The sequence below is a fragment of the Sinohyriopsis cumingii genome, chromosome 2 (assembly GCF_028554795.1).
Source record: "Sinohyriopsis cumingii isolate HCF-2022 chromosome 2, ASM2855479v2, whole genome shotgun sequence".
NCBI classification, from domain to species: domain Eukaryota; kingdom Metazoa; phylum Mollusca; class Bivalvia; order Unionida; family Unionidae; genus Sinohyriopsis; species Sinohyriopsis cumingii.
In genome coordinates this window covers 18,162,779-18,190,546 of record NC_142962.1, presented here as the reverse complement: position 1 = coordinate 18,190,546, position 27,768 = coordinate 18,162,779, and the positions used below count along the sequence as shown (strand labels likewise).

The 27,768-nt window shown below is 34.5% G+C and overlaps 1 protein-coding gene across 1 annotated transcript in view; it reads right to left on the bottom strand.

The window, feature by feature from the left end:
- LOC149804401 (2-oxoisovalerate dehydrogenase subunit alpha, mitochondrial-like) overlaps positions 1 to 27,768 on the bottom strand; it is a 68,114-nt gene that overhangs the window by 19,688 nt on the left and 20,658 nt on the right. The window contains exons 4-8 of the mRNA XM_089939790.1: positions 17,860 to 18,021; positions 15,175 to 15,319; positions 9,926 to 9,987; positions 2,715 to 2,856; positions 2,073 to 2,244 (exon numbers count right to left, since the gene is read on the bottom strand). Of these exons, the coding sequence (XP_089795916.1) occupies positions 2,073 to 2,244; positions 2,715 to 2,856; positions 9,926 to 9,987; positions 15,175 to 15,319; positions 17,860 to 18,021 (683 nt within the window). The remainder of the gene's footprint in view (positions 1 to 2,072; positions 2,245 to 2,714; positions 2,857 to 9,925; positions 9,988 to 15,174; positions 15,320 to 17,859; positions 18,022 to 27,768) is intronic.

Here is a 27,768-nt window from a genome sequence, read left to right as displayed (position 1 = left end):
TTTACTTTGTATAATGTGCACATATATTGCTCTAGAATTCTTTAGAATTAAAGGTTTGAAAGGAACAAAATAATTTATGCTATTTTATTTCCACATAGCAACATAATGCAGGTCAGCAAAGTAAAGTTAGAATTTGTATTCTGTACATTGAAATGGCTTTAAATGCCAATTTATTGGAATATAGTCAGATCTGGTTCATGTGACTCATTTTTTGGTTTTGTACATGATCATCTTTTCTGACATATATATTTTGGAGAGTCTTGAAAGAGAAACATCTTCAGATTTGGAAAATACATGTTTTATAATCCAAAATGTTCTTTAATTCCATTCAGTAATGGTCATATGTTTTAACCTTGAAAAAATTAATTTCATCCTGGGAAAAAACCTGGAAATTTATATTTAGAAAAGCATGGGAACCATGCCTGCAGTAGATTGATAAATCTGCATAATAAATGCAAAATTAATGTTGGATGGGTCCATAGGAACACAAAAAACAGGCTGGATTGTTGGAGGCTATTGCACTACGTGTTTCTCAGAACATAGTGAAGCTAAAAACTGGTGACACCTGGCGGTATCAAGGGGAGGTAATGGCAAGAGTTACTGCCCTTTGTCTATCTAAAAATAGACAATGTGATGATTTTCATCTTTTAGAAGGGCTGGATTCGCGAGGCAGCAGGATAATATTCCTAACATAAGGTGATTGGGAAATGTATTCAAAGGAGAAACTATGTAGTGACTTACAAACTTGAGGCATTTTTTAAAAATAAAATGTTGCTAATGAAAGGTTCTGTTAAGAAGCACAAGTTTCAAGGTAAATAATGTAATTGAAAGACATTTTTTTCAGTATTACCAGTAAATCAAATGGATATGTAATGTTATGTAATGTGTGTTACAACCAATTCTCATCAACTTCTACCATCTCTCTGTAGTTACATTTGATGTGAAAATTATATATGCTTTAAAAGAATTTTAACAGAAAAATCCTACTAAACAGTCACCTAAAGCAGTATTGTGGAAATATTTAATCTAATTGGAACAGTTAATTCCCACATCACTGGAAGTCCAATACAAGTTTGTTTACACATTTAAGGAGTTTGGAAATGTTTACAGTCAGTAAACTAAATGGTTTACTAGTGCTAATACTGCTTGTTTATCAGTCAATCTGTGTGAACTCCACAATGAAAAATCTGTTGAAATCTAAAATCTGTCGAAATCTAAAAAGACTGGCCAGAGTCGAAGGACAATAAATGAGTTACTTATCACATAAGAATATGATAAGTTTGAATTTGTACTCAAGTTCCATAGTATCCTAGGCTTTTTCTGATCTAAGAGACTAGAGATTTTTACACCATGAGTGTGATTATGTACATGTGAGAGAGATGTGTGTGCCGATATTGAGCACAATTACGATAAGAGTTCCAGCAAGACATTTTCTTCTTCAACAGTGAATCTGAAAGAAGGCCTCACAATTCATAAAATATTCTGATTTCAAAGTTTTCATATTTGCCTCTGTGATGACTCATGTTGCAGGTAATAACTATTTACAATCAACCTGAGACTGTGAGCTAAGTATGATCCATATCTTGCACAGCACTGTTCATAATTCAAACAATTTGAACTAGATAATGCAAACAGTCTTGGCTGGAACCTCAGAAGATGCCTGAGATCATTTTGATAATGCTTCAGTTGAATTAAAATGGTGGAGAATTCAAAAACAAAAACACTATCGACTAACATTGGTCTTCTTTAGCAGACAAAAAATAATGTAAATTCTGTACATATTATCATAAAAGTTCACCATAAAATTAAAAGAAATCATGAACGGGAATGTTTCTGATTGTAAGCCAATCCACTCATAAACAAAACTGTTAACAAATTATAATGAAGTATTTGATATATTGTCCTGTATTTGGTAAAATGTACATGCTGGAGATCTTATATGCCAAGCAGGAGGACTTAAGACTAATAATAAAAAAGATGAGGTAAAAATTCTTGGTTACTATAGCTGCTGAAATAAAACAGGAATGTAAACTGAAATTAAGCAACATTTTTCAAATTTTTAAAATACTTGCTTTTTTCTTGGAATCTTTCTTCCATTCCTTTTCTGCATCATCATTCCACCAACCTTTGTTAATCATGTACGATCTGAGACGGGCAATAGGTGTGTCCTCCTTGTTCCAGTGACTGACCTCATCTACAGACCGATAAGCTGAGCTGTCATCCGATGTGCTGTGATGACCAATCCTGTAACGCAGCATATCTTACAGTGAATTTGTATTTCTAAAACACAAATATCCTGCCCACAATGAAACACAAAATTAGTATTAAAAAAGTTTGTTCACCAAAATATCCAAGTCCCAAACATTAAGTTGTGACATATTCAATAATGATGTTCATTTATCAAACAGCTAAGTTGATCTCTAGCAATAAAACAGAAAAAGAAAATGATATGTGTGTGTGTGTGGTTTCTATCACATTTGGCTACAAAAGAAATTGTTTTTAAATCTGTGGTCTGGGGCCACAACAAAATCCATGAAAACTGTTATCCCACATAAATTAGTGAAACCACAGTAATCTCTTTATGTACTAGTGCTCTCTGGGATCCATCATGGGTGCTGATGATATCAAGGAATTCTTTGTAGCAAGGTTTGACTGTATTTAAAAATTTCATTACTGGTTAAAAAAGTTTGGAATTTGTTTTGTTTATGACCCACCTGTATGTCATAGCCTCAATAAGTACTGGTCTGTTTTCCTGTATACAAATTTCTCTGGCTGTCTTTGTGACCTTATATACTGCAAATACATCGTTGCCATCCACTCTTGCTGTAACCATGCCATAACCAAAGCCTCGTGATGCTTTAAAGAAAGCAGAGTATATCATCAACCATTATTCTCTATGTACAGCATGTTACTTCAACTGCCTCATCTCTAAATAACCTACTTGTATTGCTGTGCCATAACACACATAACCTACTTGTATTGCTGTGCCAAAACACACAAAACCTCAACACTACATACAGCACATGTACATGAGGAGATGCAATGTACTAGTATTCTGCAACAAAGCAGCATATCTCAATACAGTGGTTCCTCATTATTAAGCCCCTCATAGTAACCCTATCCCCACCTTCTAATAATGGTATAGTCCATGGATCCCATTAAATTGTTCAAATTTTGTTTACAACTGCCACTAAATTTATTCACTTTATTTTAGTTCTTAGCTCATGAATACCAGCTCTAATGTGATTTCACATCATAACACACTCTTTTTGTATTTTAATCCATTATTATGACACAGCCTATAAAATTAAAAGGCTTCTCACTTACAATCCAGTCAATTTTATGGAATCCATGAACATTATAAAACAGAGAGATCTGTACTTGCTGCAGTTATCTGCTCTTGTCTCCTGGACCCAAATGCTCCCTCTCATCTCCTGAACCCCATGGCTCCCTTTCATCTTCTGGACCCCAATGACCCCTCCCATCTCCTGGATCCCCCTGCAACTTCTCATTTTCTGGACCCCACTGCCCCCTGCCATCTCTAGGCTCCCTATAATATTCTGGACCCCAATGCCTCATCCCACCTCCTGGACCCAAAAGTTCCCTGTCACCTCCTGTAAAACCCTGCTCCCTCCCATCTCCTGGACACCTTGCTCTCTCTAATACCTTAGATGCAACAACTCCCTCCCATCTCCTGGATCCAACTGTCATCTCCCATTTCTGAACCTTAAATGCTCCCTCTAATCTTCTAGACCCAACTGCCCCTCATATCTCAAGGATCCCACTGCTCCCTCCCATTTCCTGGACCATACTGTCTCCTCTCATACCCTGGACCCCAATGAACCCTCTCATCTCTTGGATCTCACTGCTCCTTCCCATCTCCTGAGCCCTAATGCTTCCTCTCATTTCCTGGAGCCCACTGCCCCAATATTATTAGCCCTGCCCAACTAATGCTTCCTCTCATTTCCTGGAGCCCACTGCCCCAATATTATTAGCCCTGCCCAACAAATGTTATTTGAATATCAAAGGCTGCTGACTGTTCATACTGTATATAAATCTTTCACACAAGCCATCTTAATGCTGTCAAATCTGATTGAAATTAGCTGAGAATTTTGAAACAAGTCACCAAAAAACTTCCTCTTTTGATCTAACAGTCATATTTATTAGAGATATTGTAAATATACAAGTTCTTGGAGCACGGATACTCAGGATAAATCTTGTGAAAATTTAAACTAAATTTGTTTTAAAATGGTTCACAACCTTTTGGAAAATCTTGTATAAGCAATAATATTCATTAGTGGATAAACTATTTTTTTTAAAAATATAGGTATTTATTTTAACCTGAAAGACTTCAATGTCTGGTAAACATGTATAAAAACTGCATGAGCTCCTTCTTAGAAATGTTTGTACACCCTGCTTCGATGGTATATAGTAATCCTCATATTGACTAGTTCCACAGTTTTCAATGGGTTGTCATGAAACTTGGTAAATATTATGAACATGAGCAGATGTCCATATCAGCAAATCACTTTGCTCCTGTTAATTTTACTTTAGAGTTATTGCCCTTTTTGTCTCGTAGCAGTGTGTGACTTTGCTGCTAAATTATTTGTTGAATTTGACAAAACTTGTTGGATTTTGCTCTTTTCTGTTACTTAGTTTAAGACAATAAAGTTGTAACAACTATGTCTGAAAAGTTGTAAATGCATGTGGAATAACAACCCTACCAACTGTGACCATTTAAAATTTTGATTCTACATTTGACAACAACTTGGAATAGGCCATGTCTTAGAATGCCAAAATGTTGTGCTCTTTCTCAGGAAATTGCAAAACTATGCACAACAATATAAATATGATCCACTTGGTTAGTTTGTGAGTAAATCGACAATGGAGAAAATCAAGAAGGAGAATTTTTTATACACATTTTGCAATGACAAATACATTGATGATCAAATGACAATTAAATCTGTTCCTCGGAAATATTATATGAACAGTGTATTTTAATCTAGAAAACATACAAGTTTGAATTTTATGTGCCAATTTGTGGTAGAAGCTGCAGAAATTAAAACACATCATAATATTTTTTTCCTCTTTTCATTATTATGAAAATTAAAAAAAAATAGATTGTGAAACTGAATCTTGAAAAGTTATTTGTAAGACGTAGATATTATATTTTTATACAATACAACTGTAATGAAATTGATATAATTATTACTAAAAGCATATGTAATATATTAAACGATCAATGAATGAAAAATAGCAACAATAAACTGGAAAGGTGAATTATGAAGATGTTTTCTATTCCTATCCGAGGGGCCCCAGAGTGGCTGAGTGGTCTAAAGCGCTTTCCGTTATGGATCACTGCCATCTCACCTGTCTGCGTGGGTTCGAGTCTCGGGTTCGGCTAATGTGGGTATGTGAGAAAGCTTGTCAGTAGCTTCTCGTAGCTTGGTGGTTCTTTCTGGGGTTTTCCCAGGTTCCTCCTCCACCATTAATACTGGCCACCATGTATAGCCTACTGTGTATAATGGCATTAAACCCTACAACAACAACAATATTCCTATCTGATGTGAACCTGACTTGAATGCTAATATTTGCATCTCAAAACCCTATCAATAACAAGTTAAATAAGAGAATAATGATCAAAACTTTTGAAACTTTCTATTAGTCACATTTTAAATTAATTTATTCCAAATTCATTTTGATTTAGACAAATAAACACTACATATGTTTTGTATATCATTTGGATTACTCTTAGAAACATGTAAGTAGTTATGGGGGATGATATGGGATTGTGAGCACTATAATGATTTAATGGAATTAGCATTAAATATGACCCAATGGGAATTTTTGGGAATTTAACATTAGGCATGACCCTATCGGGATTCATGGGAATTTAATGTTAAGTATGGCCCTGTGGAAATCATTGGGAATTTAACATTAAATAAGACTCTAAGTCCTATGTGTTCTATTGAAGATGTAACATTAAAAGTGCATCTAGGTAAATAAATGACATGACCTTATTGACCTTATTTGGAATTAACATAGTGGAACTCAATGAGTCAACACCTATCCTGACTGACCATGACTTGTCCTAACTCATAAAAACCAACACCTACAAAGCTACAAACAGATGTGGGGGTTGTAGGGTAATGTGGGATGTATAGTCATCAAGAGTATCACTTATTGACCATGCATGTCTACCTCCACTATGTAACATTACCCTCAACAAACCAAACAGAGCATGGAAAGTATGGTTAGGTAATGCTCACTCACACACTTGTGTATTATCTAACATGTCACAACAAAACCATAAGAAGTATATGATCTGTATTTGCTGAGCCTCTAGGACATACCAAGAAACAGATTCATTTAATTTTTCGCAAACCAATACCCACCTCCCTGCCAAGATGAAACAGCTAATTAATAACAATTATACACTCCAAGTTATTACCAAATCTTTTTTCCAAACCCATCACCTGACCACATATTAACTGAACCAATATGACATCCACAAACAGTCTTAGTTTAATTTTAAAAAAGTAACACTGTCCAGGGCTTTACAAATCCACCTGCCTGATGCCTGGGAGAAGCAAAAATTTGGCTTTGGCAAATTCTTGATTTTGCAAAGTACACTGCTGTGGGTAAGTTAAAAATGAAAGAGAGAGGCAGACTGAGCAAGAAAGAAAGAGGTCGATAAAAAGTCTTAGCTTTTTAATTTCTTCAAGTTTTATATTCTGTGATCTCGCCACAGTACATATATTAGCATCTTTGTTTAGTGTTAATATGTACTGCATTCATGTATACATAACTGTCCCAGTTTCTTCTACCTTTGATCCTTTATTTCAAATCATTCACTGTCAAAATCTGTCCTTTCCATTTTTAAGTCAATTTTCAAGATCAGTAATGCATTATATTGTGCAGAAAAATATTGCAAATTGTTTTAAACATATCTTACTGATGTTTTGTTCAACAATATGGGACTGGACATGAGATATCTAACTCTGCTAGGTCCTTTCCCAAAAACATAAGAAAATGATCCAAAGATGACTTCATTTTTCAAAAATTAAAGTACATCCAAAATACAAGGTAAAAATTTCATATGTTAAAGAACACAAAACAGTTTAAAGGAAAAGATATTAAACACACACACAAATATATATATATATATATATATATATATATATATATATATATATATATATATATATATATAATTAATTAAATAAGCAATTAGTGAGAGAAAAGACACGGCACTGGTTACAGTCACTTTTGTCCTTTTATTTACAAATTTGTTACTTAGAATATAACTGTAATTAAGAAAAACATCAGATTCCCGCATATATTTCTAAACATTTATCAGTACGACAGAATTTATTAAATGTTTTTCAATGATATAAAGATTAGGAGCTTTAAGGGAGACAACCCCACAACAAGACATGCATGGGAGAAAGGACATCAAAAAAAAAAGAAGTATGGTAGAGATGGGTGCCATGCTTTGGGAGTTACTTTGATGATAATGAGATGCCTCAAATTTCCTTTGTAGAAGAAGGTTGCTTTAGTTAGGTACATGGGTATTTATAATCAAATATAATATAGATAATCTCTTCTTCCTTCATTGTGCAAGAGTTTACCAAACAGTTTCTGCATAAAAAGACACTCGAGCAATAAATGGGTACAGCTTCCAACTTAATTTTTTATATATTGTAAAATTGGATATATAAACAGTAAGTAAATTTTGTTTACTCAAAACCGAGTTTTTAGTTGCACACAACACAAATATTACACAAGTTCTGAATTATCAAACTAGTATGAACAGTCCATTTAGCATGTGAGGATAACGTTAGCCCAAACAGTCTGTGACTTTTAAAAGTAAGGAAATACAAATTTTTAACGGAGAACTTCAAACAGGACTTTGACTAATAATTTGTCCTACTTTAGAAGTATCATCAGTTAACAGCAATGCAAGTGAGTAAAGTTGTCTGCTATATCACTGACATAAAAGTAATAGCTAAGACCCTAGCAAAGAAGCAAGGGGATCCCCAGAACTTACAGGACACTTTGATCATAATTAAGTTCGATAGAAAACTCTCTGGCAGCTGTCTGATAGGTAGCTTTCGAGTGATGATACAAGTTTACTAGCAATTCCATATTTTTTAAATTCATAAAGTAACCAATGCATTTAATACAAAATCTATTAAAAATGCAAAACATCAAGGAAATTATGGCCATGAGGGTAAAAATTATTCTATTGAAAAATTAGGGACACTTATTACAGCAAAGAATAATTCCACATGGATGCCAGAAGAATGATAAAATCATTCAAAACATGTTTCCGAATGTCATCAGTCCACTATGCCATATAAAGAAATACACACTGCAAATGATACAATAAACAAGACTGTCAATGAGTCGAGAAGATTTGATGGAAAATCAGGCTTTAGAATAGTCTTTATTAAGTTGTGTTATGCATATTTCCTTGCTTGGATGGGTTTACAATCACTGTCCGACATTTTAAAGTCAAGACAGACACACAAAAGGTTTATAGAAACACTGCTGATTATAGTTCACAAAAAACACAAATGGAGAAATCAAATTACTCCCCCCCCACCCCCCAAAAAACCCACAGTACATCATGAAGAAAACACAAGTGAATGAAGTGTTCTGGTCTGGGTGATGGTGCAAAACTGAGCATACAGCACAAATTACCAGAAAAGGTTGGAAGGACCAAAACAAACTGTTCTAAATAATAGCATGTTATGTGCTAGAAACTGACCTTACATAAAACATTACCAGAAAAGACTGGAATGGACTGAAAACATTATCAAGTTACATGACTGAAACTTATAATATTTACAAATTATCATAAAAGACAAGAAAAGACCAAATATACTCTCAACTGACTTCAACTTCTGTCAAATTTTTGCTTGCTTACCTTTTAGGAAAAATTATGATTTTTTTCTATGGTGGCATAATTCGTGAACAGACTCAGCAATTCCAGACATTGATGCCTATTTTGAAACAATGGGCATATCTGTTTCATTTGAATCAAGAGAAGGACATATTTTAGGATTAAGTTCAATTAGCTGAGTTGGTGAATGTCCTGGAAGACATCCAGATTGACATTTTTAAATCAAATCATTTTCACACAAAAAATGATATACTACTTGTCCAGGGGTCAAGAGAGGCGTGAATTTTAGAGAAGTGACCTTTTGGACAGAGCTGGGAGAAGTGGAAGCAAAGCTATATAAATAATAATTATATATATAAAATAATGCTAATTATTTTAAACATATCTTACTGTTGTTTTGTTCAACAATATGGGACTGGACATGAGATATCTAACTCTGCTAGGTCCTTTCCCAAAACATAAGAAAATGATCTTGCGTATCTTGCTATATGTGTGTTTTCATTCTCTTACTTGAAGTATGCCCTCTATTTCTCAGTATGCATATTTGCATTTAAAATTGATTTTAATCAATATTTCATTTTCAAGCAGACACCATGCAACAATTTAAAAGATGCTGATGATGTTGACATTGTGTAACAGGCCAAATTTTGCCTTCAAAAAGGACAAATGATTGCTTTAGACTCGCCCCCAAATATAGGAATCAATATAAATTTTATTGCATCCAATGTTATAAATTTATATTGTGTGAGGCATACTCTATTCTTGTACACTGATGAAAATCTGTGAAGATGTTTTCTAATCCAGTTTGAGTTCAAAACATGTTGAAAACCTCAACATGCAATTTTTTAAAATAAAGATTGTAACAATTTGGCATTCCATGTTGCTAAGCAAAATTAATCCCAAAAGAGTTATTCCAAGTTATTGTCCAACATAAATAACTCACAGTTCTGTCACACTAAGTGAAGGTCAAGACATCTCAGTGAAAAATAGAGTTTAAGAGTTCCAGTATATTCTTACCAATTCCATCTCCTCTGTATTGATCTCTTGATGGTGTTGAAATAGCATAGCCGTTGTTTCGACTGGAATGTAATAAAGTTTTCTGAAGACAGCAAACATATATTAAGTAAAAGCATGTCAAAAATGCTCAAGATGATCAGTATTAAGTGAAGAATGAGACAAAACAAGTGGTTCATGAGGTTACTGTTACTTTTTTATACAGTGTACCTTTTTAGAATGTGTATTCATATCCTGTTTAATGACTATACAGGCACCAAGATTAAAAAAGTCACTGAAATGTAAGAAGTATACCTGATTGCTGAAGTGCAAAAAGTATGTCACGGTGATCTACATTTTTCTATTTCATATCATACTCCTCAGGTTTCATACACATATCACACATCACGAGTCTGCAAGCAACAGTATCTTAAAAACTAAAACACAATGAAAAGAAGACATGATTAGATTCTAAAAATTGATCAGTGACCCACTTTTGGAATGGTGTGGTGGTAAATACTCTTCAAGATGAAAGTACATTTATTTTTATGACTGTACATGTACCTTTGTCTTAGAAACTGACCCAAAATAAAAGTGAACTAGTTCTCCACAGAATGCATGCAGGTAACTATTTATATGACTGTACAAGGAAAAGTGTCCCAGAAACTGAACTAAACAGAAAAATGAATATATGATTGCTCAAGCACGAGAAGTAGATCACAGCCTATGTGTTACAGTGATCTAGTACTCCTCAGGATGTATGCACATATAGAACTTCATGTCTGTACACACAATGGTATCTCAGAAACTACCCAACTGTAAAATGTATTTGATCAATTAAGTTTGAAAAATAGACCACAGTGACCTACGTTTAGTAGGTGGTATAGTATTTGTCAGGATGTATGCACATATAAAGTTTCATGCAGTAATATATATTATGCATATTTAATTTGTATTATTTGTTGTCTTTTCTTATTGATTATGTTATATATATTTGCATTTATTTCTTGACCTGGGTGCCCTGAGTGGCTGAGTGGTCTAAAGCACTTACCCTTGCGGATCACTGCCATCTCACCTCTGTCTGTGTGGGTTCAAGTCTTGGGCTCATCCAATGTGAGTATGTGAGAAAACTTGCCGGTAGCTTCTCGTGGGTCGGTGGTTCTTTCCGGGGTTTCCCGGTTCTTCCTCCACCATTTATACCGGCCCCCATGTATAGCCTATCTTGTGCTGAAAAATGGCATTAAACCAACCCTACAACAACAAAATTTCTTAACCTTGTCCAAAACCAATACCATTGTGTACATTACCAGGGACATTTATTTTGTAAACATAAATGCATATATATTAATGTAAACATGTTTACCTGAATCTTCTAGAATGTAAAATACCATTGTAACGTAGTATTTTCAGAAAATGGTAATTGCGACCTAGGTCAAGAAGAGGGCTATATAATCTTGTTTATCAAAATATTACTCATTTTTGCCCTAAGATCTTGAAGTAGAATCCATCTTATTGTTGTGTTCAGTTTTTCATTTGGGTGGAAATACAAAGTGCTCATCAATAACATTCTTACTGTTGGGGTGTTTCCTGCTGTAGGCTGGTAGACAGAATGGCCATATTTTGTGCAATCACAAGTTGGAATCTACAAGAAAATGCCTTCACTCTGATGTGCCAAATATTGGAGGTAAAATGAAGAATGAAATCACCAGAAAGCGGCTTGCATCCTCCTCCCATGATACAGAAGTGCCCTAACATAAAAGGCTTTAATTCTCATGAAAGAAAGATTCCTCTCAGTGAGAGACTGATAAACTGTTTTGATAATGAGGACAATCCACCAGTAAATTGTGGCTGCCAAAATATAAGAGGAACCCACAAGAGGGAGAAAGGCACAACCCCGCCCATTCCTTTTCCTTTTCGAGGAAGCAATTTACAACCTTAATACCCCACCTTGGCAAAGAAGCCTAACTCAATCATTCCCAGCACAAGTACAACAGAGACCAGAGTGTGTGATTTGGATTTTTTTAGTCATATCGCTTTGATATCTGCAATTTGGCAGTTTAGAGTGGTGTCTAGCACTGGGGCATCATGCCACAGATATGCAGCATGATGTCTCACACAGGAACATTATTCTAACACCAGGCCAACCAGTCCTAACACTAACCCCTTAATAATGATCACCTAACAAGGCAGCTGTTAGTACCATTGTTACAAGTCTTTGGTATGACTTTGTTTTAGCCACAGCCTTCAGGAAGCACCAAAGAGCTGCTGGAGACCATGGTTCCTACTTTAAAAGACTGAAGGAGGCAGCTAAAAAGATATCAGCGTGAGAGGCTATTGTCATCAGGCTTTGAGCCTTCAATTCAAAGGTTTCCAAGGATTTCAATGGGTGATGAACCCCAAGGTCCCAGTCATTATCCCCATATGGGAAGCACCCACATCCAAGAAGGGTGCTTAAAACACTAAGCATTAACTAGAGGTAGAAAACAGCAGCCATGCCATATAGAAAACAGACCATTGCTTCTGTTGAATGGTTGCATCTTCTCCCCAAGAAAACTTCTCTGCTAGCTATACCATTGCTGAATATGGGAGCCACAGTAATCAATCAGAAAGCCTCCCCAGACAGGGGCTTGTGGCACAGGTGTACAGAACGTAGGTTACCACCTTATCAAAATTCCATACTTCCTGCTCTATTACCAGACCCTAGAGGTTAGAAGGAACAAGGGACCCAAATGACAAAACTAGTTCTTCTGGGAGCTCATTTGAGTCCACTAGAATGGAAAAGGAATCGTCATCATGAACTCGCTCCCAAACCAAGACAGGAATGTCCTTCCTGGTCTCCATTTCTGGAGGACATGACAATGAAATGGTTTTTGGTCCTCCCATAAATACTGATGCAGGACAAAAGTAACAATGTTACCATTTTTCCTCTTGGGTGAATGGGTTCAATGATCCCTTGTCAATGCTTTTGGTGAGGAGTGGCCCATCCATCTCCTGTGATGGGACAAATACCAGTCTGCATTAGATCTATATGTGTGAGAGTGCTGCTCATCTCCATATCCATGAAGATGCAACTTGCTCTTATTGGTCACCAGCATTTTACCTCCCTTCACCAAGCACTGCTCATCCATTCCAGGAAAGTGCAACTCACTCTCAGGCACTGGCATTTTTTCTCCCTTCAGAGGGGCTAAGGACCTATCCCTAACAAACACTGATGACATTGGAGTAAGCATCAAGGATGCAAGGTCTTTTGGAAATGTTTTAACCATGGAAATCGCTCCTGGTTCCTGTCATATTGGGGGTGTGGACTTCCTAAAGACCAGAATCCAGAGATAAGAGGAGAAAAGAAATCATTCTTCTTCCTGCAGTAAATGTGGTGACTTTCTGCAAAGTCCTGCACTGCATCTGTCCACAGGTAATGAACAGGGCATGTTTCTGTGCATATACATTTAGCACATGATAGGTGGAGTGAGCATCTCAAAGGGCCTTATTGTTCCCACAGTTACCAATACCTTGTATTATATTAATAAAATGAAACTGAAAATTTGACAAATACAAAATAACCAGGGACCAAACAACGGTAGGTGATGTTGTTTACCCTGACACTGGTACTGAAGTGGGGGAACAATAAGCAGAAGTACAACTTCAATAAGCAAGATGTAAAAACCATTCAATTTCAGCTAAAGGAACAAAAAAATAAACAATACATGGACTGAAAAGAAATATACTCAAACAACAGAAACATTTGAACAAAAATAAGAGTTAATGTCAGCAACAAAGGCAAAATTCACTGAGCTTCCTGATCTATGTACTCGCATAAGAGTCATAGGAAAAAGAGGAAGATATTCTATATGTTGGTGATGGCTAATAAATCAGACAGAATTATGATAATTAATAATTTTCCATAGTTAGATCATAAATATCTTAAGAATTCAATAATTTTGGCAATATCACGCTGCCTCCACCAGCAACTAATATTGATCACATGACTTATAATGGCCATATGATATGAGACTGATGTAGATGGATGGCAATTCAAGCCCCTCGTCCCTGTCTAGTGTTGGCCTCTGCTTTCATATTCTGACTGACACCTTTAACTTCCTATTCCACTCAATTTCTATACATCTACACCAGTCTCCTCATATCACATGACCATTATAAGTCATGAGATCAACATCAGTTGTTGATGAAGACAGTGTGATATTAATGAAAGTTTTGAATTCTTAAGATATTTATGCTCTGAATATGGGAAATTGCTAATAATGATGAATTATCCAGAGCAAAGAAGCAGCCTTTTCAGTTACAGACTTCATCATGTTCTTTTCGACTCCTAGGAGGGAATAATTAACATGGATTGGGGACTTAGCATCCCAGAAAAGGAAAGCAATGGAATACTAGCTGTGATGTATTACTGTTATTAAAATCACACTTTTATTTAGAACTTTTTGATATTAATGACCAGATAAAATTTAACTGTATTTAATGTATTCTTGAAAACGTTATCATGCAGAAACTAAATTTCTCAGGCATGGTCAAGCTTTAAAGTTACTCTGCAGCCATAACTCGCCTATATGAAATGAGAAAAACCTGACTATCAGACTTTATCTGCTTGATGTTTAGGGTTTTAAAACCAGATAGTGTCTCAAAAATTACAAAGAAAAAGGTATCATTATATATATATATAGAGAGAGAGAGAGAGACTTACTTTATTTAATATGGCTCTGGTATATTATTTACAGTAAAATGCCTTACATTTAACCATTTAATATGGATTAATATGGATTGGAGGGGGGATGAAAAGCACAGTACTCTGTACTTAGAACAATGCCTTGCAAGTGTTGATACAATTGTGTGTTTAAATTGTTTTTGCATTTAACATGAATTTGCGTCTTTTACTCACATGTGTAATTGAATCTCTATGAGCTTCATGATAACATAAAATCCATTTGAAATGATTGAAACGCTGACCCCAAATAAGTGTGCCAGATAATTAAAAAAAAGAGGGGTCATTGAAATAGATTTAATTTCTTACTATCTAAGTCCTAAGTCTAAGTAGTGCAGTTTGCCTGTATCAGAAAGCTATATAATATCATGACTGCACTTTAACATGTCATCAAATTTATGAAATATTTACTGTTTACTACAATTACTTTTCCTATCAAAGACACATTTTTTCAGACAGGGGAAATTTTTTTAAAATTCAAATTCCAAAAACCTACAATGCTGTAAATTAACCACTTTGTAACGATTCTATATGTCACTGTGGGTAAACATACCAGAAGAAAATGACAGGGCATTCCAAGGTGGCAGCGAAGTTAAGTGCAGCATGTGCATCTCCTTCTGATGCAGCCCCTTCTCCAAAGTAACAGATCACACACAGACCATTCTGGGCCCGCTTGAAACCATAGGCAGCTCCTGATGCTAAGTGAAACAGATTGTTTGAAGTTAAGAAATATTAAACAGGAATTATGCTGAATGCAGAGTCTCGCATATTTTGCCATCACATAATCCAACAACTCTGCAAAAGTTGCTAGACCTAAAATGGTACATCACTGTGACCTACTTTTGCATGTGACAAATAGTTTTCTGCAAGATTAATAAACTATCCAGTTTCATGAATGTATATACAATAGCATCTGTGAAACTAAATTAAAACCAAAAACTGAGTATAATCCATGGAGTGTTGAAGTAAGCTATTGTGACCTATTCTGAACAAGATAAATTAGACATCAAAGCAAATAATGTTTCAACGTTACCATTAGTTAGCCACTGCGGTGCCAAGATGCTGAAAAACACTACTGCTACTACCACTGAATCTTGCCTATGCTTTGCAAGAAAGACAAATGTCAAGCCCTTACAAAACCAGTAATATGCTTATACAATACATTTTACTGAGTCAATTTATCACTCTTAATTGGTTTTTAAATAAAAGGCAAATTATAATGTTTGCGACAATCTGTGGTCAAGGTCATGGCCAGTTGTTTTATCAAGTTTTTTTTTTCTTCTTCTGAGAAATACAATCTATGGTCCAATTCATGGTCAGCTTCATCAAGTTTCTTGGACCAAGAACACAATATATGGTTCAAGTCAGGCCAGTTTTATCAAGTTTCTGCAAGGAAGAATGCAAATTTAAAATACTGGACATAACATCCAGCAGACATTTATGTTTATGTGACCTTCAATCAGCAATTGCAAAAAGAAAAACAAGATTGGCCCCATTCTTTTGCTGCTGAGTACTGAAATCATCTCTGATATTCTGGAGAAACTCCAATGTATAAAATTTGGTAATAAAACTCTTTTCTTATGTTTAAATTAACATGTCTACATGATACCTGTAAAGTCGATCCATTCAAACTTGTTTTACATTTTTCTCTAAAAAGCAGTTTTGCTAAAGCTAAAAATTGAAAACATCAAACAATGGTAATTACATCTCCAGACCGCTGCTGCCTTATGATTATCTTTATAGTAACTGAATGAAAATGGAAAGTAGAATCTAGGTTGCTATCAAACATTGTGCAGCTGCAAAAACAATCAACCATTTTCAGTTAAGAGATTTATTTTTGTGTTTAAATGATTCAGCATTGTGTTGGTACTACTGTCGAGTTAGCTAACTCTGCTGCATACAGGTTCTGCTCCACCTATTTTTTCTGCCACTACTTTTGATCTCTCAGAAATATTTGCAAAATTCTGATCATGTTTTTGTGAGCCATTTTTATTTTGCCAGCATTTCAAACTTATTGGACATCACATGTCAGATGGTCCATTCATTTAAATGGAATATTAACAACACACATTAACATGAAAAACAAGAACAAAGTCATTTACAAACAGCCCTATAAGTAACCATGTATGGAATCAACATACAGAAACTTTTCAGTGTATAATATGAATAAAAGGATACTGAAAATAAGTTAGGCACCAAAATGTAAGTCTCAATATTTGATTTTAATTTGGCATGGTACATATCTCATCTGTCATCTAATTTGAAAATGAACCAGCTAAGTAAATAGATGTAGTAAATACATGTAGAAATGGTCTCTATCTGATTGTGTAGTGACCAATATTTATGTCAAAGCAACATCTTAGTCATGCTTGATTTAGACAATTTTATGGCATATTAGTCATAAATTCATGCTTGATTTTGACTATTTTAAGGTGGTACTCTACAGCTTTATTTTGCATAGGGTTAGAACTTTAAAGAAACAGAATTTCCCCAGTTTTCCTTACTGGTTTTACAGGCTATTTAAAAAAAAAGAACCTTGTATATCTCAGGTATTGTTAAAAGACCTTCTTTTAGTTGTGTATATTTGATTGGTGTAGTATGGGCTATAGAGTATAGAGCTTGACCATCAGATGTTCACCTATCAAAAAACTGCTTGGTCATTTTCAGAGGTAAACTGTAAGAAAAAAAGAGCCAAAAACTTTTTCTTTACATTTATACATCTGGTAATTCACTCACTGCACTTTCAAAAGCAGGTACTGTCTAGTCAATCAAAATCTGTTTTTCCATTTTAATAACTGCTTTTAATTATTCGCCTATGTAAGGTCATGTTCAAAGCAGTTAAAATTCAAATTAAAATAATGTTTGTCAATAACTGAAGGGTATAAGAAAGTATGTCCATATTATTGCCATCATTAAACCCGCTGTAAACTGGTCCTCTATTCATACTTCAAGCTTAACTACAAATACTGTCATTGGATGATTTAGACATACAAATGAACACTGTTAACATTGTTACATTGAAATGTTGCTTGATAATGGGATATTCTATTACATTTTCCATTTGAACCAACTTAAGTTATTGCACAATGTGTTTTATTAATTTTGTTGATGGAGCAAAATGTTGTTACATTTCTCATGACTGAACATGCACACAAAAAAATAAACATCATAAATGTAGTCACAACTTATGTCTAATATAACACAAGTCAGGTCCAATAAGAATACTCATATTATTTACCTTGTGGCATCTGAGTTGCCAGTGGGGATGAGATGGTAACAAAATTTAAGTCTTTTGAGCCATAGTGCACTGGCATTTGTCTCCCCTTTCCCATGTCCTCAGAATTGCCATAACACTGATCCATGAACTGATCAAGTGTGAAGCCTCTCCACATCAAAACACCTGGGGACAACAGAGATATATAAACTGAATGTTACAATAAATTCTCAAGCCGTGCATAGTATAAGAACCTAATTCAAATCAAGTCTAGAATCCTCATTAGCAGCAGGGAGGGCGAACCCACCTTTTGTAGGAATGTCCAAATGTCGAAAATAAGCCTTCGTACAAATGATCGAAAAAAAGAAAAGTGTCGACAAAATTTAAAAAAGGCGTCGACACTTTACTGAGAAAATCTCTCCGGAATTTTTTTAATTAATATTACTTTATTGTCGTTGGTGATTTTTTCTAGTTTATTATGCACGTTGTTTACGTGATTAACGTCAACGCGAGGTTGCGCCCTCCCTGCTGCTATTAATTTATCCAAATATTTTATTGAGACCCACACGATATCTTGTTCTAGGGTCATGTAAATGTATCGATATAAATCCATGCGGAGTAGCATGCGCTCGTGAAAAGAAATTTCTAAATTTAATTATATCCATATCTCTGCTACACCAAGTTTGATGAATATTGCGCAACGTATATGTATCGACTCCATTAAACACAACTAAAACATTAAACTTATCCCTGATCACTTTTGGTATTTGTGTAAACTGTTGTGTTACATATATCGCATCAGTGTTTTTATGTCTTCCTCGAAAAAATATTCTAGTTGGATTTGATTGTTTGTCCAGCATCACATCATCGTATACAACTAAATTATTAATAAATCCATCTAGATCATCTACAGATGGTGCTTCATCAATATCGGTTATGAACTCGATAACATTGTTATCTTCGTCCAGTAATTGCGCGTTTTCATTAAAACCTTTAAGCACATCATAACATCGTTGATCATCAACTGATTGATTTGTCAATCGATCTCAAATAATACTCTATTTCTGATGGTGGTTTTTCCATTATAGGATCTTTAGTCTTTCTTCGATTGTAATATGCCATCAGACTTCTGTATCAATCTCCGTGACAGTTTTTGCAAATCTGATATAATCCTCTAACACCATTGTTGCATCCAACACAATGTCGTGATCCAGCATGAGGATTTTTTTGATAAAATATAATTGTGTTTCCTGCAATATTTTCCTCGGCATCTTTTGTTACATTGATCAGTTGTTCCTTGAATCAACCACGTGCATATATCAAAATGATATCTATTAAATTAAGTTTATACAATAATGAGCTCACCTGCATGGGATGGATCTGAAATCTGGTATGAATCTCAACCATGGGACGACGAATCTGAATTTTGGGATGAATCTGGTGATATAAATTTTGAACGATATTTACCACAACAACATGATTGTGTGCATCAACGATCAGAAAAAAACGATCTTCAGGGGTTATTTTGACCTGGATTTGTCAATCAAAAAAATCCTAGAGAGGTATTTTGATGGTTGGAAGATCATTGAAATACCCGATAATTTGTTAATCTGACGTTATAAACTCCTGTGCGGTTGATGAAATATTTATTTTACCAATCTGAGTTGGGGAAAGTGTAGGTAAAATTATATTTTATAGACTTACCAATACTTTCCCTATCATCTGTCGATGAAATATTTTCCCATCATCTATCGATGGAACATTTATTTTGTTAATCAGGCATTGGGGAAACTGTCACATAAAATATTATTTATAGGAAAATTTATTTTATGTGACACTTTCCCCATCATTGATGCCTCTGTTTTTATGCATCTTGAGAAATTCTTCTGCAGTTGGTGGTTTTTCTTTCAATGTGAAATGTTTTGGTTTTCTTTTTCTGTAATATGCCAGCAGTGCTCGATATGAGTTTCCGCCGCAGTTGTTACATATCTCAGAATTGCCTCGCAAACCTCTCTTGCAACTCAAGCACGGTTTAGGACCAGTTGATCCTCGTTTGACGCTCTGGTTATGATATCCGCAGTATTCACCGTGACATGTTTTATTACATCTTTCAGATGATCCTTCGGGAAGCCATCTGCAGTTGTTCTGACCAAGTTGAAATGGCATTATTATATAATTTAGACATAATCAATTTTTTAATTAAATAAATATTTTAACTGTATAATAATATATGATATACAAAATCAACCCACCACCACATATTTGTGATGTTATGTGTGGCCTCGTTACAGATTTTTGTCCAGAAAGAAGATCAAGCAGCGTTGAAATAGTGCAACAAACTATTCTGGTCCAGCAAAATATAAAAAAACAATTATGTGTGCGTCGAAAACAATCCGGCTTTTATCTACGAAGATTTATTCAGTTATAATACTCAAGAAGAACTACAGTCTCTAGCAGGATCTAATTATCGTATTCTGCGTGAATATTATTCAGTATTTGACGTTGATACATTAAAAGACTCTGTTGTTGTATCAACTAAAAAAGATGCGTTATGAGCATTATGAAGTTCTTCCGATAATTACTATCTTCGTGGAATAATAATCCAGCATTTTGATAAATTCTACGTTTTTTCTTCTGATGATGATTTTGAACGAGTCGCTGATAAATTCAACAACGAACTGTCTGTGACAGAAATTATACTGAAATTCAGATTGCGTTATCTGGTCTTCGATATTGACTCATACTACAAGTGTGAAATAATCTATGAAAACTACATGGATAAACAAGGAATGTTCACGATAACGGACGAAAAAATAATCGTTAATGATATTATTGATTATTTCGCACAATTATGCAACTGTGAACGTGATAAAGTTTTCTTATTCGAAACAAATTCAGGATATCATATCCATGTTAAATCCGCACCAATATTGTTACAACAACAGCGTGAATTAACAACTCGAGCTAAACAAGATCATCCTGAATGGGTTGTTGATGCTCAGGCTGGTCTTCATAGTATAAAATTAACTAAAACGCGATCATACAAGCCAGGAAAAGTAACGCACTGTAAAACATTAATATCACACAGTGGCATTTCTGCGTCTGAATTACTTGTTTGTCCAACATCGATTCAACCTATCGAGATTGAACACGTCGAAGAGGAATCAACAAATATCATCGATGACAATCTCACCGAAGATGAACTAGCTGAAATATCAATCGCGTTAACGCATCAACAGGATCAACTAATAAGTATCAAAGAGGTTCGTGGCGATATAATCACGATATTGAGGAAACCTGGTCATTATTGTAATATCTGTCAACACCGTCATGGATATAATGAGATTCATGGTTATACTGAATCAAAATGTATTGATTGTTTCGTTGTTGCTCATTCAGATGTGTTCGTGATTGGTTGTTTCAGATCACACGGAAAAAAGATAACGATACCATGCAGGAACATACACGATCAAATTACCGATTATTTATCTGGTACTTCAATGAACGTCGCGATAGCTACTGTCGTTGATAAATTACCATAGCAACAACGAAACATCGATTATATAAAATATTTGATGGCGTCAAAATACCGTCGTAGCGATTATCTTGGTCATTTTATTAGCAGAAATCCTGATTATGTTTATATGGAACCTCCAGCACATAAATCAGGATCGGGTTGTAAAATCATTGATGGAAACTATATCGATGGTTCTCCATGTGGAGCTGGTAAATCTGAAGCAGCGTTAAAATCTATCAAAGTAGAACAATCTGCGTTATATGTATCCTTAGAAAAACCCTCACTGAGAAGATTAAATCCGATCACGGATTAATGTCATACAATGACATCGTTGGTGATATTATATTTGATGATAACAAAAAAGTAATTGTGCAAGTTGAATTGCTACGACGAGTATGGGGTGTTCCTGACGTAATCATCGCTGACGAGTGGCACGGAATCCGACATCAGATCTCCTCGTTGAGCTATAATCATGCAAGATGGAACAAGTTTTCATCGCTTATCAAATCATCCGGCTGTATAATTGTTCTAGATGCTGATGCCGACGATGACGATTTAACGCTATTCAGGGATATCCTTAAACAATCCAACATGAAGTTCATCATGAACGATTATCGGATCAATGCTGATAAAAAATTTATTGTGTCAAACTCGCACAAGGACAATTATGCTGATCTTGTAAAGATCCTCCAGCGGGGAAATCGCGTTGCAATTTTTACTCATAACAAATCAAACAAAAACTACTTAGTTGAGAGTCTCGCTAAACAATTACAGCATCAACGATATTGTGTATGGTATTATCACGCGGACACTGATCCGACACAAAACAAGATTGACTTCGCTAACACCAGCATCGCATACAACAATATTGATGTTGTTATTACCAACCACACACTGGAAGCTGGCGTCAGTATCATCGATGATAGATTTCGTCATTTATTCGAAATCCGAGAGAATAAATAACGATCCTAACGTTGACGAATTTCTAAAAACCAGCATAGGTATGCGAATAAAAAATACGTGCAATGACGACAAACAGTATATTACAGCTACAATTGTGAGGAAAAATTACCCCTGAATGAGATGAAATTAAAATACCTTAACAATCAGTTTCAATGTAACATTGGAAAATTATCTCCAGAAGAAATTGAAACGTTACACAAGAAATCATCCTCGATGAAACGAGCAGAAAGCGTCATCGTTGATAAATTCAATAACGGCCATGCAACAACAATGATAAGTTTTCGATCGGATAAAATATCACCCACGGAACAATTAAAAATAATCTGTGACATCATTGTGATGTTGGATTTGCCAGATATTGTTCCGGACGATCTAAGTGTGACGAGTAAAATCGTTGATAGAAATAATCTGATCAACAAAATAGATGAAACGATAAATCATCGATAACAACTGGCCAAATATATCATGTTGATAAAACACTGGTCCAGTATACTTCCCGAATCACGACGTCACTCAAAACAAACACTGACCATTAAAAATATCATCGAAAGAATAAAATCGATATACCAGGGATTCGGTGCGGAATTAAAATCAAACGATAAAAAACATACTGACCGTGATCATTATACATTACGTCGTATTATCCACAATGGCCAGAATCAGATTTTATCAACAACGATACACGGAGAAAAAAAAAAAGACTATCAAGGATGTAACAGCGGTCATGATATCGATGCAACAGATGCGCATACAATGATGTTGAAATTCCACGTACGGAACATTAACGGGTGGTTCGCAAGATACGAAAATATAACATTAAAAATTTATCTACAATTTGTCAATGGAACAGTTATTTTACCAATCTGAGCTGGGGAAAGTGTCACATAAATTATATTTTATAAAGAAGAATATTTTATGTGACACTTTCCCCATCATCAATTTATCAATGGAACTTCTACCGCTCCTATTGCTGATGTAACAATTATTTTACCGATCTGAGCTAGGGAAAGTGTAGGTAAAATTATTTATTATAGACTTACCTACACTTTCCCCATTATCTGTCAATGGAAGATTACTGATGTAACAGTTATTTTACCGATCTGACATTTTTCTCATTTTATGATACAATAGTTATTTCGTCAATCTGACATCAAAAACATTTTTCTGTCTTAATTGTAATATATTTAAATAATAAAGTATCATATATGACCTCAACAAAAAAGAGAATCATAGACATATCCGATGACAGATTTGTAAAAAACGAACCCGTCGCTGGATCTAAAGTAACATACAAAAAATTATTTGGTGATGTTAACGCGATATGTATTACTGATCAATGTCGTGTTGGGTTTTCAGATAAATGCTCAGTTAGACCTTTAATACGCAACGAACTAGCACGAAAACGTCTAAGCGATAAATATTCAGAGTATTGACAGTTGCGTTATCTTGTTATTGGTGAATGATGACTGGCGAAACTCTACATAAATATTATATATATATATATATAAGAAATGTAGGGTTTCGCCATCGACTATAGAACATTTGTTTTGTTGATCTGACCTCTTGAAAATGTTAGTGGAAACTTACAAAAACATATATATATATATGTAAGTTTCCACAACATTGTCAGACAAATATCATTGATGTGTTTATTTTGTCAATCAATAACACTTGTATATAACAATTAAAACAAAAATCATCGTATAATGGCTGAATATATCATATGAGAACATCCCGTTGCAGGATGTAAATTTTATGGTAAAAAGGTATATGGTGATTTAACACTCGTACATGTCAATGATGTCTGTTATCCTGGCTTCTCTCAGAAGCAAACAATGAGATATCCATGTCGTGATGAGATTGCATGAAAACGTCTTCAGGATAAATATCTTCAGAAAAATCAGAAATAATCTGAAATCTGAAATAATCTGAAATATTTTTATTTTTTTCTGAAATAATCTGAAATATTTTTATTTTTTTCTGAAATAATCTGAAATATTTTGACAAATTAGTTAATTTGCATGATTTTGACTACCAACTAACCTGTCAGTGTGACAAAATTAGTTAATTTGCACGATTTTGACTACCAACTAACCCATCAGTGACAAAATTAGTTAATTTGCACGATTTTGACTATCAACTAACCCATCTGTGCAACAAAATTAGTTAATTTGCATGATTTTGACTACCAACTAACCCGTCAGTGTAACAAAATTGTTGATTTTTTCAGAAAAAAATAAAAATATTTCAGATTATTTCAAAAATTCCAGATTATTTCATACAAACACGCAAAATAGTAATAAAAATAAAAAAGCATTGATATATTAATCTAACATATAAAATATTTTTGTCAAAACTTAATATTTTTTCGCTTGATTTGTTATATTCAAATGCCAAAAACAGTTACATTAACAAAAGATCAAATTAATAGGATTAAATCACTACAACACAAAAAATCAGCTGCAGATATTGCTGCGGAATATAAAATCGGTTATACATGGATATACAATAAATGGCGAGATAATGTACCTGATAAAGATTTTGAGACAACAATCAACAAACCACCTAACAATGATGGTATCAAAATCAACTTTGGTGTTGATGAACTTGACAATGAACCAGCACCAATTAATGAACCAGCACCAATCAGTAGATCAAGATCAATTAACGATGAACCAGCACCAATCAGTAGATCAAGATCAATCAATGGATCAATACCGATCAACTATGGATCTAGATCAATTAACTTACCAAGATCAATTAACGATTCCGATGACAGTATAAAATTAAAATCCCAACTAAAATCCTACAAGAAGAATCTATATGCCGTTGATCAGAAGTGAGTCGAACAGGAATTACTAATAAAGGATCTAAAGTTAGAAAATGATAACTTGAAAGATACGATCAGAAAACAACAGCAACATATAATTAATACATGACATCAAGATAACGAAATAATGAGACTGAAATCAATTATTCAGCAATATGAGAATAACGCACATGATGGTATCATGACGCTGTTGGATCGTCAAGATGAGGAGATAAATAAAAAAATTAATAAGATCGAACAAGCTTGTATGAAGTACAACAGACTCGTTGATGAATACGATAATGCTGTTTATCGAGATGATCATAAAAAGTACAGAAAAGATATGAAGGAGTTTGCGAGGATGGAAAAAGAGCTCGGTATTGATCTAGGTGAACTATCAGCTGAAAAATTACTCAAGAAAAGGACAAAATAATAATAATAATAATAATAAAATATAACACAGTTTGACAAACTGAGTGTTGTATCAGATAATCTGGAATAATCAGAAATAATCTCAAATAATCTGATATTTTTTTATTTTATTCTGAAAAAATTGACAATATCGTTACACAGATGGGTTAGTTGGTAGTCAAAATTAACAAAATCATGTAATTTTGTTACGCAGATGGGTTAGTTGGTAGTTAAAATCGACAAAATCAGATAATTTTATCACACAGATGGGTTAGTTGGTAGTCAAGATCGACAAAATCATGTAATTTTGTTACACTGACGGGTTAGTTGGTAGTTAAAATCAACAAAATCATGTAATTTTTCCAATACTTCAGAAAAAAAAAATAGTTCTGATTTCAGATTATTTCTGATTTCAGATTATTTCTGACAAAATAAATGTTTCGCTGGTGGGGCCCAATTAACAAAATAAACACATCAATGATATTTGTCTTAATAAGTGGGACAACTTACATAAATCAATATTATATAAGAAATATGTAAGTTGTCCCACTCTTTCAAGCAAGTATCAGAGTGACAAAATAAGAGTTCTATCACTGATTGTTGAAAATGTCAGAGTGACAAAATAAGTGTTCTATTGATGATTGTTGAAAATGTCAGATTAACAAAATAATTGTTCTGTAGCTGATGAATGAAGTTTCATATTCCTATATAAAATATTATTTATGAGACCTCATTCATCATCATTGCACGTACAAACTGAATCATTCACCAATAACAAGATATCTCATTAATCGATACTCTGAATATTTATCACTGAGATGTCTTCATTCCAGTTCATCGCGTGTTAAAGGTCTGACTGAACATTTATCTGAAAATCCAACACGACATTGATCGTTAATACATATCGCGTTAACATCACTGAATAGTTTTTTGTATGTTACTTTAGATCCAGCAACAGGTTTGTTTTTTACAAATCTATCATTGGGTACATCTATCATTTGCCTCTTCATTGAAGTCATATACTATTGATACTTTTTTTGTTTAAATATATTATAATTGGGACAGAAAAATGTTCTTGATAGAACATTTCATGTTCCAGTGTTAGATTAAATTTTTTATCAGCATCGATTCGATAATTGTTCATGATGATCTTCATGTTGGATCGTTTAAGGATATCCCTGAATAGCGTTAAATCATCATCGTCAGCATCAGCATCTAGAACAATTACACGACTGGATGATTTGATGAGCGATGAAAACTTGTTCCATCTTGCATGATTATGGCTCGACGAGAAGATCTGACGTCAGATTCCGTGCCACTCGTCAATGATGATTACGTCAGGAATGCACCATACTCGTCGTAGCGATTCAACGATTCAACTTGCACAATTACTTTTTTGTTATCATCGAATATAATATCACCAACGATGTCCTTGTATGACATTAATCCATGATCGGATTTAATCTTCTCAGTGAGGGTTTTTCTGAAGGATACATATAATGCAGATTGTTCTACTTTGATAGATTTTAACACTGCTTCGGATTTACCAGCTCCACAAGGAGAACCATCGATATAGTCTCCATCGATGATTTTACAACCCGATCCTGATTTATGTGCTGGAGGTTCTGTATAAACATGATCAGGATTTCTGCTAATAAAATGACCAGGATAATTGCTACGACAGTATTTCGACGCCATCAAATATTTTATATAATCGATGTTTCGTTGTTGCTGTGGTAATTTATCAATGACAGTAGCTATCGTGACATTCGTTGAAGTACCAGATAAATAATCGGTAATTTGATCGTGTATGTTCCTGCGTGGTATCGTTATCTTTCTTCCATGTGATCTGAAACAACCAATCATGAACACATCTGAATGAGCAACAACGAAACAATCGATACATTTTGATTCGATATAACCATGAATCTTGTTATATCCATGACGGTGTTGACAGATATTACAATAATGACCAGGTTTCCTCGACATCGTGATTATATCGTCATGAACCTCTTTGATACTTATTAGTTGATCCCAGTGACGCGTTAACGCGATTGATATTTCAGCTAGTTCATCTTCGGTGAGATTGTCATCGATGATATTTGTTGATTCCTCTTCGACGTGTTCAATCTCGATAGGTTGAATCGACGTTGGACAAACAAGTAATTCAGACGCAGAAATGCCACTGTGTGATATTAATGTTTTACAGCGTGTTACTTTTCCTGGCTTGTAT